General features: G+C 37.8%; 1 protein-coding gene across 6 annotated transcripts in view; it reads left to right on the top strand.

The window, feature by feature from the left end:
- Window positions 1–25,154, top strand: part of ADK (adenosine kinase) — a 502,280-nt gene that overhangs the window by 16,453 nt on the left and 460,673 nt on the right. For 5 of the 6 annotated variants that reach the window (XR_013824278.1, XR_013824279.1, XM_079900202.1 and 2 more), the window contains exon 2: window positions 21,850–21,924. Coding sequence is in view for 4 of the 6 variants with exons in the window: in XM_079900202.1 (XP_079756328.1) it covers window positions 21,850–21,924 (75 nt within the window). In the remaining 2 variants the exon portion in view is untranslated. Of the gene's footprint in view, window positions 1–6,365; window positions 6,753–21,849; window positions 21,925–25,154 lie in introns of those variants that run through there. The other variant, XM_079900198.1, reaches the window with a different exon arrangement.

The raw sequence follows: 25,154 nt of genomic DNA, 5'->3' as shown, positions 1-25,154 counted from the left end.
ACTGCTAGGGAATTCCCAAGTGATTGATTCCTAAAAGCTTTTTTGTGAAGTACCGGATTTATGGTAAAATAAAAACAAGAAAAATCTTTTATATAGAAAATATATTTCATAAGGTTACCAGCAATACTTCGGGTAGCGCTGTTTATTCTGTGATGTCCTTTTTACATTTTTATGTTAAAATGCCCTTTTGTGAAATGATAGTGATATATTCAATTATATAGTTTCAAAATATATTCTTGGCAGCATAAATAATTGGGAAGCACTGTTGTCCCATACTTCTATTTTTTTATTTTATTTTTTAAAGAATCAATTATTTATTTATTTATTTATTTTTTTGGTTGCATTGGGTCTTCGTTGCTGCATGCCAGCTTCCTCTAGTTGCCGCGAGTGGGGGCTATTCTTCGTTGCAGTGCATGGGCTTCTCACTGCAGTGGCTTCTCGTTGCGGAACACGGGCTCTAGGCACGCGGGCTTCAGTAGTTGTGGCACGCGGGCTCTAGAGCACAGGCTCAGTAGTTGTGGCACATAGGCTTAGTTGCTCCGCAGCATGTGGGATCTTCCCCGACCAGGGCTCGAACCCATTTCCCCTGCATTGGCAGGTGGATTCTTAACCACTGCACCACCAGGGAAGTCCCTGTCCTATACTTTTAGATTGGAAATTTTCTTTGACTTTTAAAGATTTGTAGTTCACTGAAAATATAGAAGCACTGTGTAGGTGTTCTTGGGAGGGAGTTTTGCTAAGAATTCTTAGTAAGTAAAGTTCAGTCAATCAAATGTTATTATATTCTTCAAATTCTCCTGGGAAATAAATTGTCAGGTTCCATTTAAAGATTATATTGTTTGAATATGTCACGTTAAAGTGAAATGTGACATGAGAATCTATCGATAATAATTAAAAGGAAATAAAAATAGTGAACCTCTTTTAATATTTTTTTGGGTAATACATTTAGCAATGTTTCTTTGAATAACTTTGTCCATAATGAAAACTAAGTAAAATTGCGAGTGTTTTATTTTCATTAAAACTGATCAACTCTTAAAAAAAGCAACCCAATTTGTATTGTCACAAGCGGACAGTTTTTTTCTTCCACTGTCCATTAAGAACTGAAACGGACCTGAGATGTCACCTGTAACAAACTACCTGGTGTTTCAGATAAGGAAACTGACGGTCAAAGGACATACATATTTTTGGTAGGCCTAGGATTAGAATTCCCATCTCTTTATTCTCCGGCTCCTGAACTTTACTCTGTGGCACTAATTATTTTAGGGAGACAAGTCTTAAGAAATTTCTCTTTTTGGAATATGGTATAGATTGCTTTAAAATCTTATTTTATCAGTATTTTCTTTTCTTTTTTTAAATATTTATTTCGTTGCACCGGATCTTAGTTGTGGCAGTGGACTCCCCAGTTGCAGCATGTGAACTCTTAGCTGTGGCATGCATGTGACATCTAATTCCCCGACCAGGGCTTGAACCCTGGCCCCCTGCATTGGGAGTCTTAACCACTGTGCCACCAGGAAAGTCCCAGTATTTTCATTCATATGAAATGAGGAGATGTATTTTTAAGTAACATGCAGGGAAGATATTCCACATTCAATCTTGTGACAGCTGGCTTCTTAAAGGCTGTGCAAAGCTCTAAAAGTGGTACTTATGCTTTTAATTTTTGTCAAGTTAAGATTTAAAATTAAACAAGAAAATCATAGACATTTTATTTTTGTTATTCCTGTATTAAAGAATCTTTACACATGAAAAGATGAGACATTTGTAAAGTAAGCCTAGTTCCTCTAAAAATAAGGGTAGTTTTGATGGTTGTGATCTAAAAAGACACAGGTTTTAAAAAAGCAGGAATAAGTTTTGTATTTTTAAATCATTTCAGAAAGACCATTAAAATTTAATAATACAAAAATTTTATGCTAATAAAACCAACATGTAGTAGAAAATTTATAAAGCAGATCAATATAAAGTCAAAACGACACATAATTCTACTTTCCAGAGAATCCAGTAATAACATTTTGGTATGTTTCTTTCCAGTTTTTTTCTGTGTATATACGGCATATATATATTTTTTAACATAGTCAAGATTATACTCTACATTCTTTTTGTTGGATTGTTTTGCTTTTTTCACTTAAGATTATATCATGAGCATTTTCCTCTGTCCTTAAAAAGTCTATGAAAACATTTTATAGTAGCTTCATAACATTCTTCTATAATTTATTTAACCATTATTCTATTTTTCCTTATTTAGGGATATAATACATTTTTGCTATTAATGTGAAAGGAATAACTAGGTATACACATCTTTGTTCATGTTCTATTTTATCTATTATAGTTGCCTATAAAGTGGAATTGGTGACACGTTGCCACAAAGCTTTCTAGAAATGTACTGATATATGAAAATACTTGTTTTATTGCACGCTTAACAAACTGGTTGTGTTTGAAGAGAACTTTGCTATTATTTTGGGTTTGGAAGCATTTGTTGAAAAGGTTAGTCTACATATTTGTTGTGCTATCCGTAAACATATTTATTTAACTATTTGGCGTTAGCTATCTAGGTGCTTTTAGTGGCAGACTAACCACATGATTAGATAAAGTAGATAGAATATTTACTTATCTATCTTTCCAAGAGCAAACTGTTCTGACCCACTGATCTTGATTCAACTATTTGAATTAGAAGAAAGTTAATGAAGGTTAATAATTCAAATTGACTGCTTTTCCCTAAAATGAAGAATAGGGTTGAAATAAATTGCTTAAAAAATTGATTGAAAGAGTCTTTTAGTGGTTACTCGGTAGCTAACTTTGTGTGTGTGTGTGTGTGTGTGTGTGTGTGTGTGTGTGTGTGTGTGTGTGTGTGTGTGTGTGTTTGAGAAAAATTGGGTGGAGGAGAAAAAAAGCATGAAAGGCTGAGGAAAGGAACGTGCTGTGAATTAAAAAAGCTGCTGCCTTTATTTGGAAAAACATGTCTTTTATCTCTACCTGATTGACTCTGAAAGAACAATCACACATGAGCCCTGTTTACTGAAATAGCATTTCTGTATCTGTACCTGCTGAAATGAACTGTTACCTAAGTACATTTTAAGTAATACACTTTTTGAAAGTTGTGTTGACTGATTATGAGTAAAAAAACCAAAGTTTTGATTGTTAGATGCAAAGTGTCACTACTCAAAAATAAGTAGCCTTTAAAAAATCTTTGAATGTGATATGGCTTTAATTTGATTGAATATTTGAGTATTGCAGGCTTTTATCGTCCCTTAATGTCATAGAATATACTGTATTTGTTAAAAAGCAAAGTTTCAAATCTAGCTGTTTTGGTACCACAATTAGTTTTTTGTTAAAAATCAAAAATAGGAGTCAACAAAGTTATGTTAGGCATGTGTGAAAGTTCATTTATTTTTCACAAGGCCGAGTGCATGTTAGCTTTCATATCATGCTTCCCAGAGATGTAATTTTAAGAAATGTGGTAACAACGAAGTAATAATCATGTCATGTGCTGAGGACTCTATTAGACTTTACTAGAATTAAGTTTTAATCTTCCCATTGCCCTGAAAAGCATGTAATGTGTAAACCGAGGGACACATAGGTTAAGAACCAGCCCAAGGTCATGTAGGAAGTCAAGCAGGGGTTCCAAGTCACTTCTGTCTTGCTACCTTTACAATCTTGCTACTTCCCTTTACAACCTTGCTACTTAGCATGGCCCACGGACCAGAAGCAATTGGCAAAATCTGGGAACATAAAGGAATGCAAAATCTTGACCATAGAGACTTGCTGAATCAAACCTTTATTTTAACAAGATCACTCAAGTGATGTGTATGTATATTAAAGTTTGAAAAGCACCATACTCCATCCCATATTAAAAGTTACATGGGGCTTCCCTGGTGGCGCAGTGGTTGAGAGTCCGCCTGCCGATGCAGGGGACACGGGTTCGTGCCCCGGTCCGGGAAGATCTCACATGCCGCGGAGCGGCTGGGCCCGTGAGCCATGGCTGCTGAGCCTGCCCGTCCGGAGCCTGTGCTCCGCAACGGGAGAGGCCGCAACAGTGAGAGGCCCGCGTACCGCAAAAATAAATAAATAAAAATAAAATAAAAAAAGTTACATGGAGGTTTTGAAATTTGTTCTAAGGATTATTCCTGGTGTTACTTTAGTTCATGTGGGTTATCTATTAACATTTTCCATGAGAGGAGGAGGCAAACTGTTGAATTAGTCAGTGTCTCCCCTGCTTCAAATTGCTATTCTGCGGCTGCTTTGATTCAGATCTTGTTTAATCCAGAGGAACAAATGACTACTTCTGCTTGTGGACATTTGGTCAAAGTCCCAATCAGCCAAGTATAGCTCTGTTTTTAATAGCCTTTACTCATGGACTGAACACATCAAATTTATAGTACATGGCTTCATTCTAGATAGGATTTTCCAAACTAAAGAGAAAAATGCTAAAAAAAAAAAAAGCATTTTCAAAGGAAACTTGAAATCCTTTGGAATACTTGATGTTTCAGATGGTTAGTAAGGAATGAGGGATTTGTATAAATTGGTCTTTACTAATTTCATTTAGTGAGCATAATTATTCTGTCATGGGGCAATGATAGGTAAGAAAAAAGCAAGGCTAACTTAGTAGAACAGCACTGTCAAGTAGAAATATAATGCAAGACATAAAATTAAAAAATTTCTAGTAGCCACATTAAAAAAGTAAAAAGAAACAGTTTAAATTAATCTTAATATATTTTATTTAACCCAGCGTAGCTAAGTATTATTTCAACATGTAATCAGTACAAAATTTATTACTGAGATATTCTGTATTTTTTTTGTACTAAGTCTTGAAAAATTCAGTATGCATTTTATATTTACAGTGTCTCAGTTTGGATGCTAAATTTTTCGCAGTTAAAAGGTGAAATGTAGTGCAATGAAAACAAAATTGTGTTTAATGGAAAAATATTTTACCTTTTGGTTTTAAAATTTAAGCTAATTAAAATTAAATAAAAATTCAGTTCCTTCAGTCACAGTATGCAGAATTCAGTATCACATGTTGGATCGTGTTTTTTTTTTTAAATTTATTTACTTTATTATTTATTTATTTTTGGCTCGTTGGGTCTTCGTTGGTGTGCGGTCTTTCTCTAGTTGCCGCGAGCGGGGCTACTCTTTGTTGTGGTGCACGGGGCTTCCCATTGTGGTAGCTTCTTTTGTTGCAGAGCGTGGCTCTAGGTGCGCGGGCTTCAGTAGTTGTGGCACGCTGGCCCAGTAGTTGCGGCTCGCGGGCTCTAGAACACAGGCCCAGTAGTTGTGGCTCACGGGTTTAGCTGCTCTGCAGCATGTTAGATCTTCCCCCATGGGGGCTTGAACCCATGTGTCCTGCAGTGGCAGGTGAATTCTTAACCACTGGGCCACCAGGGAAGCCTTGGATTGTGTTTCTAACGTAAGTGATTTCACACTTATGGACTTGATCACCATCCAGATGGTTAGTAAATGAATGCCACTGGAGGTTGTGGTCTGTTTATATAAATATTTGCACAGAGCATAAAGAGGGAATTAAAAAAAGCTATTTAGGTCATAAAGCGTTTACTGATTATCCTCCATTCTACCCTTCCTGCAGTTGGAATTGATTTACGTGTCTTTTTATTTATTTATGTATGTTTGGCTGTGTTGGGTCTTGACACATCGAACCGTGTCCCCTGCATTGGCAGGCGGATTCTTAACCGCTGCACAAGGAAAGCCTTTTACCTTTTATTAGTGGTTCAGAATCAGTTTCTTAAATCCTTTAACCCCCACTAAATTGTAAGGCTAGCTCCAAGAGTTAGGGTTCTTCCAATTTTTTCCCTATGGCATTAGATGCTTACTTCAGAGCGCTTCGTACTTTTCAGAAAAGTGAGGAAGTCTGACAATTAGTATGTCAAGTAGGATAGTCTGAGTGGGCTAGTTTGGCCCAGAGGTTTTAAAACTTTACACGTGTACCTGGATCACCCGGGAACTTGCTAAAAATACCAATGTATGGGCCTCACCTTTCTAGGTTCTGATTCACAGGTTTATAGTGAGACCATGGACACTTCTGTATTAAATAACTTGTTTTAAGTGTTTCTGAAGTTCAAAAACGTTTGGGGACCACAAGACTCAGCATTTGACTCTTAAAGGCTGCGAGTTCGAATTACGACATGTGCTGCTGTTGCCACGCGATCGATTCTACCCGGACTGAGGTTTCCCAGGCGGCTGCTGCTTTTCTGCAGATGGTTTTTCAGGCTGTTAAACCCCATCCCCAAAGACTGCCCTGACTCCGTCCCTGTCCCAAGTCCTGTTAAGGCGACCTGGGCTGGCCGAGGTAGACAGGGCCATGTGACTGATAAGCCGGTTGCCTTTCGGAGCGGCCATTTTTGAGGCGGGCACCCATCCTCGTGCCCCGTAAGCCAGGAGTGTGTGGGGGGGAACTCTGTTACCAGGACTCAAGATGGCCACCGCGCCCGCTAGCCAGCCCGCTAGCCCGCGCGCCGGCACGAGACGCGCGGGCGGCTTGCAGTTGCCCGAGGCGGCCTGGGCTAGTCTCGGGCCGCGAGCCCGGGGCGGAGCGCCCGCCCCTTCCGGGCTCGGCCAATCAGCGCGTGCGGCCGGCTCAGCGGGGGCCGCCCGCGCGCCGGGTATGTGAGGACGCGCTCCCCGTCGCTGAGTGCCTGAGCCCAGGAGCAGTGGCTGTGGTACCTGCTGCTGCCGCCCGTGCGGACGCAGAGCATCGGACGCGAACGCTGTTGCGTGGGGCAAGAAGGTGAAGCCATGACGGCCATCAGGTAATGAGACAGAGCGGCAGCTTAAACTGCGCGCTTGCTGGGCATTAGCCTCCTGGCTGCCGGAGAACTGTCGCCCCTTGTCTTGGGTGTTGTGGAGCCTCCCAATGCCACCGGTCCCCCTCATGTTGGAGGCTCTCTCTGCACTTTTCACTTTTCATGTTGGAGGCTCTCTCTGCACATTCATTTCTGCCTTCCTCAGAAGTTTTGGGGGCTGAGGCACATGGCGGAGCCCTGCGAGCAGCCGCACCGCTGAGGTGACCCTTACCCAGATTACAGGGTTTGAAGCTTGCAGGTGAGCGTAGTGGGTTTCTCGTGAAAATGTAGCTATTTTCCCTCCCCCGGGATAGCCCGAGGCCTGGGGAAGTGTGACGTGCACAGGGCGTGTCCATGCCCGCGTGTCATGCCCTCTGACAACTTCGTTGGTGGCCCAGTGCAGACCTGCAAAGTTGGCCGTTTGATGCAGGTAGATTGCCCCCAAGTTGTGAAATTGTGTGTCCCAAAAATGTTTGCTTATGACTGGAATTAGTACTCTGGTTCCCCAGGTACCATCTGTTTACCTACTTTTATCTGAGAGTCACACGCAATGTGGGTTTCATGAGGTGGTAGGTATACAATGAGAGCAATAAAAGAGAGGCCTCCTTCAATTGCTCTTCCAGAGTTTGGAAGGTTCTTTTTTGGTAATGGCGACAGGATAATGGCCCTGTCCAATGTCTGCGGGTAGCACTGACTGAATGTTTACCTTATGCTGATGAAACTATTTATAAAAAGAGGTAAATTGCCTTATTTACTCAGTGTTCTGAACTGCCTCTTTTAAAGTAGACCTTGGCCTTCATTGTCCCAGAGAAAGGGAGGCCCCAGCACAAATGTGAAGAGAATAAAATTAGTTAAATTTTGGTTTATGAGCTTCCAGCAGCCTAAATCGTGGTGATTTAATGGTTTCTCAGTGGTGAATTTGACTACATAGTGTTTAAGAAATGACTCGAGAACCTGACCCTCAGGGAAGTTAAAGTAAGACGTAACCGTGCTGAACTGGGATGCAGTTTCTGTTAAATTGCGTAATTCTATATTAACACAAAGAGTATTTACCTCATTATGCAGAAGGAGGAATTGGGGTACTGAAATGTGGAGATCAACATGGAAAGATTTCACAATAAATTGTATTGGGACATATAAGTCTATATTTTAATGCTAACAGTATTTTACGATGAATTAGGATTATGCTGTTAAACGTAGTCACTGCTCCCTCTCCCCACTCCCAACTCCCATCATTGTAGCCGGCTACTAATTAGGAGTGTGGGTCAAATACTGTCTATGTTAAGGGACACTTCTTATGTGGACTGGATATTAATCCATCATCATATTCCTGGCTACTCTTCAGTGGAGAAAAACCCAAATATAAAGCTTCTGCCGCTCGGCCAGTGACAGTAGGATGTATTTTTTAAGGTAGGGGTAGAATGGTGGTTGTATTAAAATTTAAAGGTTAATACCAGCCTTATTTGACTTGTGGAAGGATAGATAACTACTAATAGTTACATTTATCCTTGTTTCTTCAGATGTTAGTCTACATTTTACATAGACTTCAACTATAGTGACATGACTCAAAAAAAGATTTTTACATATTATCTAAACCCAGCTACCACATTTATACCTGAGGAAACTGAGACCAAGAAGACTTGAGTGCCTTGTGCAAAATCAGTTAGTGGCAGAGTTAGGAACTGAATCCAAATATCCATTATACAGTGCTCTGCATGATACCTTTATAAAAACAACATACTACTTAAATTTCCTGAAAAAGCTGCTTCTGTGAACAAAAATTTTAGAGTATTCTGAGAGACAGCTATAGTAACTCTCTTGCTTTCCTGTAGTCCTCCAAGGAACTTAATAACTTAGGTTTAGGAGTAGGCAGGGAGACTACTGAAGTTGAAGCAACTCTATATATGTGGTGACAGTTTTAAAATGGTTTGGTAATCCTACAGATACCAGCTGGTTCCCAGTGAGGACTGCATTTAATGCAGTTTTGTCATACCTTTAGTTTTCACGTTTATGATGTTAGGCATATACCCATTTTGTACCCAGTTTAACGGTAGCCGAAAGGATGGGTACTGCTTACTTGCTTTTAATACTGGTGAGGAGAATGATCAAGGTCACCAAGCTATCAAAATCTGACTTCGTGTCCATTGTTGTTTTTTATACCACACTTAAAATAATTGCTGCTAAATATAGTAATATGTGACTCCTCGCAATGACTACCACAGAATACATCAATAGGATTGGAAACCAGTGAGGGCCAGTGGTCAACACACCTAGGTTCTAATTGAGGGTATTTTTCTGAGTTACTGATCTTCTTTTTCTCTTTTTTCCTTCTCTGGACATTTGTTTAATGAAATACTCAGTGATGGTGAAACAAATATGTATTCCACAGCGTTGCTGGTTAGATATGAAAGTGTTCTTATATTTTAAGATGTTTTATAAATGGAGTATTCTCTTCTTGTTGAAAGCAATTTGGTCCCCTTAGAGAATGGTGTCGTCTGAAAATAAATGTTTAAATCTTAGATTTTTTAAACAGGAAGTGAACTGACCTAATTCCCTCATTTTACAGTTGAAGAAACTGAAGCCAAGAGATACTATGATTTGTTAAGGTTCACACAAGTAGTTGCATATCTTGAAGTAGAACCCAGCTCTCTAGATACCTAGTTCAGTGCCCTTTCCGGTGTAGCATTCAGCTATTAGGAATTCCTAAATATGATTTAAATCAAAAGAATTAAAAAAAAATTTTTAATCTTTGAATAAGTTTGGCTGGAGAATTCGACTGTCTCTTTGACTTTTACTATTATTTGTATTCTACTCTACTACACCATTACTAATGAAGAGTTTACAGCCTGTAAAACCGATTATCAGATTACGTATATCAGATTCCAGCTTGTCTTCATGTGAGAAATGATAAAACATTTTTAATTGCCCCAACAGGAAAGTTGACCCTTGAGTTAAAATTCAGGAGACATAGGAAAATGTAGAATGTCAGGACTAGAAGAGACTCTTAGAGAGCATTTTACTCTTTTTTTTTTCCTCTTAATTTTTTTTTTAAATTTTATTTATTTTTGGCTGCGTTGGCTCTTAGTTGCTGTGCGTGGGCTTTTCTCTAGTTGTGGCGAGCGGGGACTATTCATTGTTGTGGTGCAGTAGCTTCTCTTGTTGCAGAACACGGGCTCTATGTACGTGGGCTTCAGTAGTTGGGGCACACGGGCTCAGTAGTTGTGGCTCGCGGGTTCTAGAGCACAGGCTCAGTAGTTGTGGCGCGCGGGCTTAGTTGCTCGGCGGCGTGTGGGATCTTCCCCGACCAGGGATCGAACCCTTGTCCCTTGCATTAGCAGGTGGATTCTTAACCGCTGCACCACCAGGGAAGTCACCATTTTCCTCTTTTTCTTTCTCTATACTGGACCTTGAGGCCCAAAGTGAAGTGATATATCCTAGTTTGGCAATGATAGAGCTTAAGAGAGAATTTAGGTCTCCTAACTCCTACATTATGCACTTTTCACTGAGCCAACAGTATTTCAAAATACTCCTATGAATATTGCCTTCCTGACATGAATGTCTCATCTGGTTTTGAGCATTGCTTACAGCTTGAGTTTGTGCCAGGGAAGACTGGGAAAATGAGGTAGGGAGACAGGGAGAGTGTTCGCTGTAGAGCTGAGGAACCCAATTCTTTGGCTTTCCCAGACAGGTCAGGTTTGGTTTAAGACTATTCTGGGACTTGACATGACTGCCCTACATGATAATTCTGTAACCACTTCTGTGGGTTAAGCCTACATTGGGAAATTTATGTGGGCTGTGGGTGGGGTCCTAGGGTATTTTTCTCCTAACACTCAAGACTTTGAGGTACATCCAGTAGGATCTGCCAAGCCACTCAGATGGAGAACATTCATATCGAGACTAAATTCTGGCTAAGACTGAAACTGCCTTGTTTTGTTGATTTGGTTTCTTTAGAGCCTTTAAACAGAATTTTCAAACTCATTTTCAGGACTTGTGTCTTAAGAATTATAAATTTCATATTACTGTACAAACTTTTTTATGCCATGAGACTTCTTAGTGAGGCTAATGAATTTTTAAAATAAAATGAAAAATGAAATTGTTTCATTTATGAAATATTTTGAAGAACTAAAGCAGGAATCCTTCCTTTGGAGAACTGCAATGTCAGCTGTTAATACTTATTTATAAATAGGTCATCTTTGTTTGAAAAAACATACAAGGTTTTCTAATTCCAAATCTTTCCAGCCACAGTATTGCTATATTAAGCAGAACTGTCAAAGATGAAATGGAACCAAAATGTCTAGACTGTTTAAATGTTAACCCTGTCCTGTAACATTGGTTAACAATCACGCCTATTTACCTCTTCGTACCTACTCGGTTTTAAAACGTTATTTAAAAAAATACTGTAATAAAACGTAAGTCTGAATTCTTATTTTCACATAGCATAGCTGGCTTATAAATAGGATGACCATATGTCCCAGTTTGTCCAAGACAGTCCTGGATCATGCCTTTTATCCTGGCATAATTATTAATAGCTCTTCCTTTATTCTCAAAAGTATCCCATTTGGATAATAAATTATCTAGTCACCTACTTACACACTATAATAATTTTGTTGTAGTAGATTTTGGTTGTTGAAATGTTACTTGAAATACGACCATAAGATGATGGAATATTAGCTTATTTTGGCTAGATTTGGATATTTTTCATTGGTCGGACATTTTTATTGTGTTTAGAGTTCTTACTGTCTCAGAGTAGTATATTGAACAAGAAAGCACATGATTTGAAGTTAGGTATCATTTATTTGTTGTCTGACCTTTGGCAGGTTATAGAACTTTGCTGAACCTTTTGTTTCTCTTAAACAGATAATAGCAATACCTACACTACAGAGTTATTGTGAGGATTTAAAGGCAATAACATACATAAAAATGCTTTATAAGCTGCAAATTGCTATGTGTTAGTCATTAGTATGTCTCACATGTGCTCCTGAAAGTTGAATTTTAAATTAATGATTTTATCTTGTTTAGGAAACCTTGCTATTTAATAGCACAATCTTTTAGAAGTGTTCTTACTGTAATGGGGAGCAGGGAAATAATAGTTGGACATATATGTGTCTTTGAGGTTTTCTGGGAGGGAGGGGCAGGAGTTTCAGCATATTTGTATGCTGAAAAGAATGATCCAGTAGAAAGTGAAAAAACAGATGATGCTGGACAGAGGGAAGAGATTATTTCCTTGAGTTTGCAAGAAGGCATGCCAGTATGCACAGGCTTAAATGGAAGGACTGGCCTTACATAGCCTAAGGGACACAAATATTTTCCTAGTTTGTTTACTTAAAAAAAAAATACCAACAGTATAATTCATATATAGTAAAATCACAGATCCTAAGTTCACTGTATTTTGGGGAAAAAAAAAGTATTTGTGTAAAACACCACCCAGACCAACTTACAAGACATGTTCATCTCCTAGAAAGTTCTTTCCTGTCTCTTCTTTTTTTAAAAATATGTATTTATTTATTTTGGCTGCACCCGGTCTTAGTTGCTGCATGTGGGCTTCTTAGTTGCAGCATGCCGACTTCTTAGTTGCTACATGCGAACTCTTAGTTGCCAGCATGCATGTGGGATCTAGTTCCCTGACCAGGGATTGAACCCGGGCCCCCTGCATTGGGAACCCGGAGTCTTACCCACTGGACCACCAGGGAAGTCCCTTCTGCCTCTTTTCAGTCAGTCTCATTCCCTGAACCATCCAGGCAACCATTTTCTGGCTTCTATTAGTAGAGATTAGTTTTGTATATTCTATAACTTCATATAAATGGAATCATACGGTAAGTACTATTTGTGTCTGATTATTTTATCTGATTACTGTTGTTCAGTAACAATGTTGATATTCATCCATTTTGATGTGTGTGTTAATAGTTTGTTCCTTTTCACTGCTGAGTAAGATTCCATTATATGGATATAGCAACAATTCTGTTGATGGACTTTGGCTTGTTTTCAGGGTTTGATTATTGTAAATGAAGCTGCCATGAACATTCGTGTGGACGTGGGTAAATGCCCAGGTGTGGAATTGCTGTGTTCTAGGGTAGACGTATGTTTAACTTCAGAAACCACCAAACTGTTTTCTAAAATAGAAAACAAAATACTTTAAACATTCAGTGTTATAAGAGTTCCAGTTAATCCACTTTCTTGACAGTATTTGGCATTTTTGATTTTAGCCATTCTGATGGATGTGTAGTTACATTTCATTGTAGTTTTAGTTCATTGATTGTTAATAATGTGATTATAGACCATTTGCTTATCTTTTCTTTAGAACTGCCAGTTCAGGTCTTACCCATATTTGTAAATATAAGTTGTCTTTTTGTTGCTGATTTGTAATTCTTTCGATACTTCAGATATAAGTTATTTGTTAGATATTACAAACAAACATACATACCTTCCTATGTAGCAAATAAGCAAAAAAGACATGTCTTTTCATTTTCGTAACAGTGTCTTTTGGGAGCAGAAGTTTTAAAATTTGAAATTGAATTCATTGATTTATTTTGTTTATTACCTTTTGGGTTCTTAGAAATCTTTCCTTCTTCTTATGTTTTCTTCTGGAAGCCTTGTAGTTTCAACCTTCACATTTAGGTCTAAGATCCATCTTAAGCTGATTTTTTGCTATGGTGTAAGGGTTTCCTCAAAAGGATTTTCAGTCAATAGATTAGATAGATGTAGGACTTTTCCTGGACTCACTGTTCTCATCTGTTGACCTATTTGTATATTGTTACACCAATACCGCACTTTCTTAATTATTGTAGCTTTGTAAGCTTGGTGCTGTTTCTTTAAATTTTTGATAGAATTTAGCAGTGAAGCCAACTGGGCCTGGAATATTTTTTGGATGAAGGGGTGAAAGGTTTTAAATTACAAATTTTGATTTCTTATTAAAGAAATGATAAATGAGTATTCAGATTTAACATTTTTTCCTGTGTCAGTTTTGGTAAGCTGCATTTTTAAAGAAATTTATTCAGAATTGTTGGATTGTTAAAAAGATGTTCATAGTATACTATTACTGCCTGTAGGAACTGTTTTATGTCCCCTTTTTCATTCCTGGTATTAGTACTCCTCCCATGCCTTTTTTTTTTTTTTAACTTTTTGGGATCAGTCTTGTTAGGGGTTTATCAAATGTATTAATCTTTTCAAAAGCCCAGATTTGGGTTTTGTTGAACTTCTATTTTGGTAATAGTTTTCTATTTCATTCATTCATTCATTTATTTAATCTATTTGTTTATTTTTGCTGTCATATTTTTATTTTCTTCTGCTCTTTGGGATTTAATTTACTCTTTTTCCATTTTGTTTTGAGTTAGAAGTTTAGACCATTGATTTTAAACCTTTCTTGTTTTCTAACATGTGCATTTCATATATAAAATGTTCCCCTCTCAGTACTTTTTTAACTAAGTAGTTGTGGTGCACGGGCTTAGCTGCTTTGCGGCATGTGGGATCTTCCTGGACCAGGGCTTGAACCTGTGCTCCCTGTGTTGGCAGGTGGATTCTTAACCATTGCGCCACCAGGGAAGCCCTACATGTGTTTTTAAAGTCTTTAATTTCACTCAGCAATATTTTGAGGCTTTCAGTGTAGTTGTTTTACACATCGTTTATTTAGTAAATGAATATTGCAGTTGTTGGGTGTATTGTTCTATAAATACCAATTAGTTTCATTGTTTTATTTACTTAATTATTAACTAATTATTATTAATTATTAAATTGTGATATAATTCACATGCCATAAAATGTACCATTTAAAACTGTACAGCTCAGTGGTTTTTAGGATATTCACAGGGTTTTACCTCCATCACTACTATCTAATTTCAGAACTTTTCCATCATCCCCAAATGAAGCCTCATACCTGTTAGTAGTTACTCTCCATTTCCCCTGCCCATCCCCTGGTAACCACTAATCTACATTGTCTCTTTGAATTTGCCATATTCTGGACATTTCATAAGTGGAATCATATATTTGGGCTTTTGTGCCTGGCTTCCTTCACTGAGTACAATGTTTTCAAAGTTCATCTATGTTGTTACATGTATCAGTATTTCATTCCTTGTTATGGCTGAATAATATTCCATTGTATGTATAGACCACATTCTGTTTATCCATCAGTTGATGGATATTTTTATTTCCACTTTTTGGCTGTTATGAATAATGCTGCTATAAACATTCATGTCCAAGTTTTTGTGATGTCACATTTTTTTTTTTTTTTTTTGCGGTACGCGGGCCTCTCACTGTTGTGGCCTCTCCCGTTGCGGAGCACAGGCTCTGGATGCGCAGGCTCAGCGGCCATGGCTCACGGGCCCAGCCGCTCCGCGGCATCTTCCCGGACCGGGGCACGAATCTGTGTACTCTGCATTGGCAGGCGGACTCTCAACCACTGTGCCACCAGGGAAGCCCTGTCACATGTTTTAATTTCTCCTGAGTATATACTTAGGAGTGGAATTGCTGGGTCATATGGTAACTTTATGTTTATTTTTTTGAAGAATTGCCAAACTTTTTTGTCAAGCTGGCAGCATCATTTTATGTCTCCACCAGCAATGTGGATTCCAATTTTTCTGCGTTCTTGCCAATACTTGTTTTTGTCTAGCAATATCTGCCGAGAGGCTGTATGTGCTTGATGAGGCATACCTTCAGTGCCCAGCCAGGCTTACAATGCTGCCATAGCCTCTATTTCCTGCTTGTGCAGAGCCTCATGCTCAGAGATGATTGCTTAGTACCTTTTCAGGTCTTTCTTGAGCATGCCCACAGGCCAGGGCACATGTATAATACATGGTCTCCTAGATTCTCAGGAATATTCAGAACTTTTCAAAACCCCTTATGGATATCTCATGCCCCACTTTTCCTTTTAAGTTTTTTTGGTTAGCTGCTTGTTTGTCCCAACTGCTTCAGATGGCTGGGGTGTTAAACAATTGCAGCCAATTGTTTTTGACAAATGCCCCGCGGGAAAAGGCTGTTAGTACTGGGGAAACTCTGAGTCAGGTCAAATAATGAGAAATCTTGGAGTAGGAGTTTTTCGGGTAACTGCCAGTAAGCTCAAATAATAGCACTTTTCTGAAAATGGGGCTTTGAAAGAGCTCCAGTTCTGTTCCAGCTCATCCAGTGGCTGGTAGGCCCCTGGTTTCCACTGTGTTTTGGGGCTGTTGCTTTTAAGGCTGCCTTGGAGCTGGTTAGGGGGGATGGGAATAGGGCAAGTTAAAATGCCACAAAGCTTGCTGTTTTTACTGAGATTCAGCCTTTTTTTTCCCCTTGAATAAATGCTCCTCAGGTGTTGCAAGCCTTTGGTTAATATGTGGAGTTCTGAAAGTGTTGATTTTGACTTTTTTTGCTAGTGTTCTTGTTGCTTTTACGGAAGAGAGGATTTTTGGAGGCCTTTATTCTGCCATTCCTGATGTTATCACCCTAATTGTTTCTTAAACATTTAAAAATATTCTTACTTTTTCTTTCTTTTAAAATACTTTACAAGGTTTTTTTTTTTTTTTTTGATTTTGAAAGACTCGCAAGAAGTTGCAAAAAGAGTACAGAGAGTTCCTATGCACTCTTCACCCAACTTCCCCCAATGATAAAACTTATAAAACCACAGTATCTTAGCAAAACCAGGAAATTGATGTTGGTATAGTACTATTAAGTTGACTATAGATGTTATTAGAATGTCACCAGTCTTTGCATACACTGCCTTTTATTGACATGGTGGTGGTGTGTAGTTCCTCGAAATTTTATCATGTCCAGATTCCAGATTAACACAATTAGGGTATTAAACTATTCTGTCACCACAAAGAAACTCCTTTGTGTTATCCCTATATGGTCACACCCTCCCCCCCAGCCTTAACAGTTGGCAACTCTTGATCCATTCTCAGTCAATGTAATTTTGTCATTTTGAGAGTGGTATATAAATAGAATTTTACAGTAGGTAACACATAGATAAGGCTTTTATTTTCACTCACTATAGTGCCTTTGAGATCCATCCAAGTTGTATCATAGTTCATTCCTTTTTAATGCTGAATATTAGTCCATTGTATGGGTGTACCACAGTTTCTTTACCTAGTTACCTATTGAAGGACATTTGGGTTGTTTCCAATTGTTTACTATTACCAGTAAAGTTGTTATGAACATTTGTGTACACATTTCTGTGTAAACTTAAGTTTTCATTTCTCTAGGATAAATATCCAGTAGTGTGATTCCCTAACTTATTTTTGTGTTGTCTGTTTTACTAACTACTAAAAGAGGGGTGTTACAATTAACTAAGACTGTGAATTTGTCTATTTCTTGTGTTTCTCTCAGGTTTTTTTTTTTAAGTATTTTGAAGGCATTTATTTTGTTTCTTGGTGAATTGACCTGCTTTTTTTTTTTTTTTTTTTTTTGCCTCTCACTGTTGTGGCCTCTCCCGCTGTGGAGCACAGGCTCTGGACGCGCAGGCTCAGCGGCCATGGCTCATGGGCCCAGCCACTCCGTGGCATGTGGGATCTTCCCAGACCGGGGCAAGAACTCGTGTCCCCAGCATCGGCAGGCCGACTCTCAACCACTGCGCTACCAGGGAAGCCCTGACCTGCTTATTTTTATGAAATCATTTTATATCTGGTGATGTCTGCCTTGTTTGATATTAATATAGCCTCTGTAGGTTTTTTATGATTAGTATTTGCATGGTATGTCTTTTTATCCAAGCTTTTTGTTTTTAAATTCTCTCTGTCTTTATATTTAAAGTGTATCTATAGTAAATGGCGTTTTTTTTTTAATCCAGTGTGACAGTCTTTATTTTTCAATTGCAGTGTTTATCCATTTACATTTAGTGTGACTACTAATATGGTTGGGTTTAAGTATACCATCTTTTGTTTTCCATTTATCCTATGTGTTATTATGTCTTTCCTGCTTTTTTTTTCTAAATTGACTATATTTTAATTTTTCATTTTATGTTGTCTATTGGGTTTTTTAGCTATACCTTGTTGTGTTGTCATTTGGTGATTGCATTAGGAAGTGCAATATTCATTTTTAACTTACCACAACCTATTTTGTTGTTGTTGTTGTTGTTGCTTTCTTTTTGGCCATGCTGTGCAGCTTGTGGGATCTCAGTTCCCTGACCAGGGATTGAACCCGGGCCACGGCAGTGAAGGCCTGGAATCCTCGCCACTAGGCCATCAGGGAACTCTATTACAACCTATTTTGAATTAGTGTTCTGTTATTTGACCTTTGACGTAATAAGTACCTTTAAAATTTAACCTTACTCTAGACCCAGTCCTGATCTATGGGAGCCTGAGATAAGCAGCAGTCTGTTGATAGAAGTTAGAACCTGGAATCGAAAAATCCCTCAAGGCCCTTGTGATTATCATATGCCAGCTATTGAGAATACAAATGTAATTAAGGTTAAAAAAAAAAAAACAACTTTACCTTTTATGTTGAGATAAATTGATTGAGATAAAGTACAAAGCAACCCTTAAAATTGATTAAAAGTTCATCAAGGAACTTAACAGAATCTAGGGAGGAGGAATGAGTAAAACTAGGAGGTGGGCAGCAGTGCCTTAGTTTATAGGAGCTATCATTCACATTGTGAACTGCACCCTTTGGAGTTGTCCAGGGGACAGCCTGTACACTTTTACATGGGAATCCTTAGGTACGAGTTGGGCAGAAAAGATTTTCTAAGAGAGCTGGCATACGAGAAATTTTAAAAAGGTGAATGGGCGTTTGCTAGGCACAGAAGTATAGGGGAAGGACCTTACAGTCAGTCTTTTTCAGGGCACAGTGAGGTATTATGATTGGAAAATGGATTGTATGTGTTAGAATGGTGAGAGATAGAGTTAGAGAGGCACTGTATTTCAGTGATTGTAATAATGCACATTTCTTCACATTTTAACATCTCTCAGATGCATTTATGCCTTGCAATCTCCATGGGAAGTTGGAATCTTATGATTCATGGCATCTCAGATTTGATGAAATATTGTAGGTTCCAGCTAGACTCAATGTCCTTTATGTTTTGTATTTTATCCTCTACATAGTTGTAAGGGGAATAACTTTTAAGTGGAAAAATATCATTATTTGTTTAAATAATATAATTCGGTGATATTGTACAGGATTTATTGTGGCTAAAAAAATAGCAGCAGTGTAGGAATTTAGGCAAGGTCTGTAGAGGACCTAGTTAAAGGCAGCGCCAGTCGGGTGTTGTGGGGTTCCTGGTAGATGAACTGTTGGAACAAACCAGGAAGATGCAGTTACTACTAAGAATGGTGCTTATTGATGGAGAGAGAGGAATCACATATACAGTTGAGTTTTCTGAATTTAAAAAGGGGATGATTGCTGTAACAGTTAAGGACACTCATCAATAGTGTTTATTCTGGCACCAGATGTAAGTAAATATTTTTGCTGACCAGAGGGCTAATCAATATCAATATATCAATAAACAAGACAAAGTTTTCTCAGGATCTTTTACGTAATATCTACGTCAGTGTGTAGTATTTGTAGGTTGTCTAACAAAATAATAATTATAGTATAGGTTTATGTTGGATGGAGCCTGAATTATGAGGCACTTCAAAATTACTGACCAAAAAAAAAAAAAGAAAGAAAGAAAAAGTCATTCAGAATCTTTCATCCTAGCATCCATTCCAGGAAAAAGACATTGCTAACATTTGGAACAAAACAATAATCCTAGTATGGGTTAGTCATAGTTTTTGGCCACAGACCAGCCCCCATCTTGTTCACATCTAATAGGACAAGTTCAAAGTAAATGCTTACTTAAATAGTATCTTCATTGTTTAAGAAGGGTGATACAGTATTTACTGGCGTGGACACTAGTTTGTATTTAGGAAACTAGCCATTTTGAAGAATTAGTGTTTTTAACAAAGTTAATTTGTCATACTAGAATGAAATCATATAATAGTTTCTCATTTACGTACACTGATGGAGAGGAAAACGACGTGAGTAGTTTAAACTTATTTGCTTTTGGAAATAATTGTATAGTTTTTACTTAACTTACTGTTTGAAGACACCTTTTATCTGCTGTTTTAAATTTTATTGTCCCCACCTCTTACCTTAGCCACTGTTGCTGCAACAGGTTCCACACAGGCTCCGGACAATTCCAACTTGACAGCATCTCTCATCAAGTACACATGCTGTGTACTTCTTGCAGTGAGGAACAGTAGTCAGTGTATAAGTTCTTCCTCTTTTGTCCTTTACACGCGGAGCTCTGAATCACATTTTACATATTCTTCTCCATAAGCAAAGGTTTTGTTGGACAAATAAGTTTAGGAATGAGTTTAAACATGGTTATTGTGATTCAGTGTGCTCATTTTCCCCCATAATTCTTTGTAGAAACCATAGGCCCAGAGAGGTTGAAGTAATTTGGTAATATTATTTTTAATAAATTTTCAAATAGAGTGTTATGAACTATTTTGAGAATGCAGGAGATGTGCAAAGGACTGACTTCTTAAAAAGAAGTATCACAGTTACATTCCCTAAAACCATGCCTTAAAACCAGGCTTCCCTGGTGGCGCAGTCGTTGAGAGTCCGCCTGCCGATGCAGGGGACACGGGTTCGTGCCCTGGTCTGGAGGATCCTACATGCCGCGGAGCGGCTAGGCCCGTGAGCCATGGCTGCTGGGCCTGCACATCTGGAGCCTGTGCTCCGCAACGGGAGAGGCCACAACAGTGAGAGGCCCACGTACCGCAAAAAAAAAAAAAACCCAAAAAAACCAAAAAACCTAGAGGGGACCAGTTGGGGGTGGAGAGACTGACATGGGGACAGGAGGATATTTTTTTGTGATGATGGAAATGTTTCATATTTTGATTTTGGTGGTGGTTACATTACTGTATATATTGAACTGAACACTTAAAAAACGTGAATAAAAAGAAACAACCAAGCAGCTCCCCTGTGCTTTTTTAAAGAAAAATAAACAAGTTCTAAGAGTTTTTATTGTTTGACTAATAATACAGAAATCAGGCAGAGAAGTCCCTAATGAAATGATGGTCACGTTTTACTGTATCTGCCTGTTGATCCTTCATTTTCTAAGCACTTATTTTCTTTTTATATTAGACTTTTATTTTGATTACAGATGCCCGTGTGAATAAATAAATGCCTTGTCTTTTATGCCTCCCCCATCATTTTTCTTTAAATAGAAAAAGGGACAAATTTCTCCTAATTGCATATTCAGCCATAGTTGCCCAATCTGTGATTTTAATAAGAGACTGTAATTCAGTCTTCTAAATCATTTTACACTATAATTGTAGGCTATACCTCGTTCTCCTAAAGAAACTTTTGGGTATCAGTCCTATTGATATTACTGATAACCTCCAAATGGTGAGGAGGGTAACTGGTATGGAGGCAACTGGAAGAGAGCTTGAGCAAACTAGATACCAATGGGAAATTGCACAGAGGCAAATTTTATTGCATAAACTAGAAGAATGGCTCTCATTGAGGCTGACCCAGCTATGGCCTCTGGTCCATTTCTTGCTGTCAGTTGGTATCAGTTGTGGTGGAATTCTATCTTTCCCTCAGTTTTGAGCCGTATTGTAATCAGTTATGGAAAACAGACTCCCTCAAAGTCTGTTAAATGTAATTGAAAATTACACTATCTATGATACCCATTGTGAAGGTCCCACCCCAGTCATTCAGTTTTTGAAGGGTAAGGCTGTTGCCTGGATTCCTCCAGGACTTGCTGTATGCTCCCTAATAAACTTTGATTAGATCAGTATTTTACTATCTAGAGAGTTAAATATCTATCATGTTTGTTGAGTATAAAACTTTATTGTGATAGACCTTAAAAAAATTGAATTTAATTAGCTTTAGTCATTAGCTGTTAAATATTGTGGAAAAAAATCACATGATCTGGTTTCTTCTTTTGTTATGTTTTATTTCATCCAATTTAAAAGTCATTCTCTTTTCTAAATGGCTTTGTGCTTCCTCTAAAATGTCGTCCTACATGTAATAGGCAAATCAGAGGTTTAATAAACTAGTATGTTAAGTTTATTTCCAAGGTAAAGTGAAGATATTTATTTTTATATTTGTGCATTTTACACATCACCTTACTTTCAGAAGTATTTCTAACTTGTATTTTGTGGTTTTTTTTTAGTGAAAATATTCTCTTTGGAATGGGAAATCCTCTTCTTGACATCACTGCTGTGGTGGATAAGGATTTCCTTGATAAGTAAGTATTAAGCTCTTCATATGTACTATGTGAAACTTACATCTAAAGAAAAACTGAAAATTTTAGAATTGAATTTACTGTTTAACATCTTCAATTGGAGGAAAATTCAGGAAATTTAAATCTGATAATAGCAAGTGCACCATTATTATTTATTGAGTAATTGACCGCAGTTTTCCCTGGGAAAACTTAGGTACATTTGTTCATTCCTGTTGCTACTTTCACTTGAAATTTATTTTTTTATTCTTTGCAAGGAAGAAGTATGTGAATAACCTAATGATTTAATTTCCACATTTTAAAATTACTGTCAGTGAACTAAATCTATAGTGGTACCATAACATATGGGAGAAGGAATAGGATTAGAGAGGGCAAGAAGAATATGTAGGACTTAATTCAGACACCGTGAATCTCCACTGTTTCCTCCTAATAATAACTTTTGATGTTAATTTAGCTGAGAAATCATTTTGTTTATTTATCTGTCTGTGATGATTTGGTGCAAGGAAAAAAAAGTACTAAAAAATATTTAATAATGAGAAATTAAGATCCCCTTCCCCTTGAACACCCCAAGTTCTATGCCCAGGGACAACCACTTTTAAAAAAATATTACTGAGGTAAAATTTACTTAAAATTAAATCATAATTTTAACTATTTTAGAGTGTATGATTCAATGACTGCTAGGACATTTGCAGTGTTGTACAACCGTCACCACTATCTAACTCCAGGACATTTCATCACCCCCAAAAGAAACACATAGCCATTTAAGTGGTCATTTCAGTATTCCCACCTGCCCTCCCCACCTCTCCCCAATCTCCTGGGAGCTACCAGTGTGTTTTCTGTCTCCATGGATTTGCCTGTTCTGGATATTTTATTTCATATAAGTGGAGACATACAATATGTGGCCTTTTGTGTCTGGCTTATTTTACTTAACATGATGTTTTTCAGTGCTCTTTCATGTGTCATCAAAACTTATTATTAGGGGGCAATAGTGGAGATACATGGTGTTTGAATGGTGGATGGATGTTTGAATGGATACATGGTGTCCTACATATTCTTCCTGCCCTCTCTAATCCATGTTGTAGCATGTATCGGTACTTCATTCCTTTTAAGGCAGAATAATATTCCATTGTTTGTATATACCACAGTTCGTTTATGCATTCATCAGTTGGTGGAGCCATCGGTTGATGGGCACTTGTATTGTTTCGGTTTTTAGCTATTATGAAGAAGGATGCTGTGAACGTTCATGTACAAGTTTCTGCATGGGTATATATTTTCATTTCTTTTGGGTATATGTATTGGAGTGGAATTGCTAAGTCAGATGGTAATTCTGTGTTTAGCTTTTTAAAGAAGCATATCCTTACCAAAACGTGGTCTTTTTTCCCTTTTTAAAATTATAGCCATCCTGGGACTTCCCTGGTGGTCCAGTGGTTAAGACTCTGTGCTTTCATTGCAGGGGTCATGGGTTCGATCCCTGGTTGGGGAACTAAGATCCCACATGCTGCGTGGCATGGCCAGAAAAAAAAAAAAGGAGAAAAAATAAAATTATAGCCATCCTAGTGGGTGTAAAGTAATATTGTGGTTTTGATTTACATTTTTCTAATTATTAATGATGCTGAGCATCTTTTCATGTGCTTATTGGCCATTTGTATATCTTTGGAAAAATGTGTATTGAAGTTCTTCACCCATTTTTTAATTTGTTTTTTGTTGTGGTTGTAAGAATTCTTTATATATTCTTTTTTTTTTTTTTTTTTTTTTTTGCGGTACGCAGGCCTCTCACTGTTGTGGCCTCTCCTGCTGCGGAGCACAGGCTCCGGATGCGCAGGCTTAGCGGCCATGGCTCACGGGCCCAGCCGCTCCATAGCATGTGGGATCTTCCCGGACCGGGGCATGAACCCATGTCCCCTGCATTGGCAGGCAGATTCTCAACCACTGCGCCACCAGGGAAACCCTATATATTCTTAATACTAGACCCTTAATAGGTTTATGATTTGCAAACACTTTCTCCTATTCTGTGGGTTATTTTGACTTTCTTGAGAGTATCCTTTAATGTGTAAGTTTTAAATTTTGATGAAGTCCAGTTTATTTTTTCTTTTGTTGCTGTGCTTTTGCTGTCATATCTGAAAATCTGTTGCTAAATCTAAGGTCACAATGATTTATGCCTATGTTTTCTTCTAGGAGTTTTAGTTTTAGCTCTTAAATTTAGAGCTTTGATCCATTTTGAGTTAATTTTTGTATCAGTTGTGTGTTAAGGGTTCACTTCATTTTTTTTGCATGTGGAAATCTAGTTGTCCCTGCACCATTTGTTGAAGAGAGTTTTCTTTTCCCCATTGAGTGGTCTTGGCCCTCTTAAAAATCCGTTGACCATAGGTGTTTGGGTTAATTTCTGGCTTCTCGGTTCTATTCCATAAGTCTGTATGCTTGTCCTTATTCCAGTACCACACTGATTTGATTACTGTAGGTTTGTAGTAAGTTTTGAAGTAAGGAAGTGTGAGCCCTCCAACTTTGTTGTTGTCTTTCAAGGTTGTTTTGGCTATTCAGTGTCCCTTGCAATTCCTTGTTACTTTTAGGATCAACTTGTCCATTACTGTAAAAAAGGCAGTTGGAATTTGGAATGGGATTGCACTGAATCTGTAGATCAGTTTTAGAAGCATTGCCATGTTAACAATATTAAGTCTTCCGATTCATGAACAGGAGATGTCTTTCTTTGAGTTGTTTCAACAGTGTTTAGTAGTTTTAAGTTTAGAAGTCTCGCATTTCCTTGGTTAAATTTAATTCTAAGTATTTCATTATTTTTGATGCTACTGTAAATGGAATTGTTTTCTTAATTTCATTTTTGGATTGTTCATTGCTAATACATAGAAATACAACTGATTTTGGGGGATAACCATTTTTAACAAATTCTGTTTTTTAATGTCTTGGAGATTATCTTTATAACTCTTCATCTGTATAAATTCGAGTGTCAAAGGATCAGGCAAGAATTTATAAATGTGTAAATTTGCCCTATTGTAATATAATAGGAAATAGGTTGAGGCGCCAAGGACAAACTGGAGAATGTGTCTTATCCTAAGAAATTCAGATACAAATTTTTAAAATATACTTTGCTAATCAGAAACACTCCTGCATACAATTATGTTAATGGTTTTACTTCTGATTGCCTTGTACTTTTAAATGATATAATATACACACATTAAAATATTTTCTTGTATCAACTTTCAATAGAATCCTTAGACTTCTCA

Source organism: Stenella coeruleoalba (assembly GCF_951394435.1).
Source record: "Stenella coeruleoalba genome assembly, chromosome: 16".
Taxonomy (NCBI): domain Eukaryota; kingdom Metazoa; phylum Chordata; class Mammalia; order Artiodactyla; family Delphinidae; genus Stenella; species Stenella coeruleoalba.
This window is presented reverse-complemented; position numbering and strand designations above follow the sequence as displayed.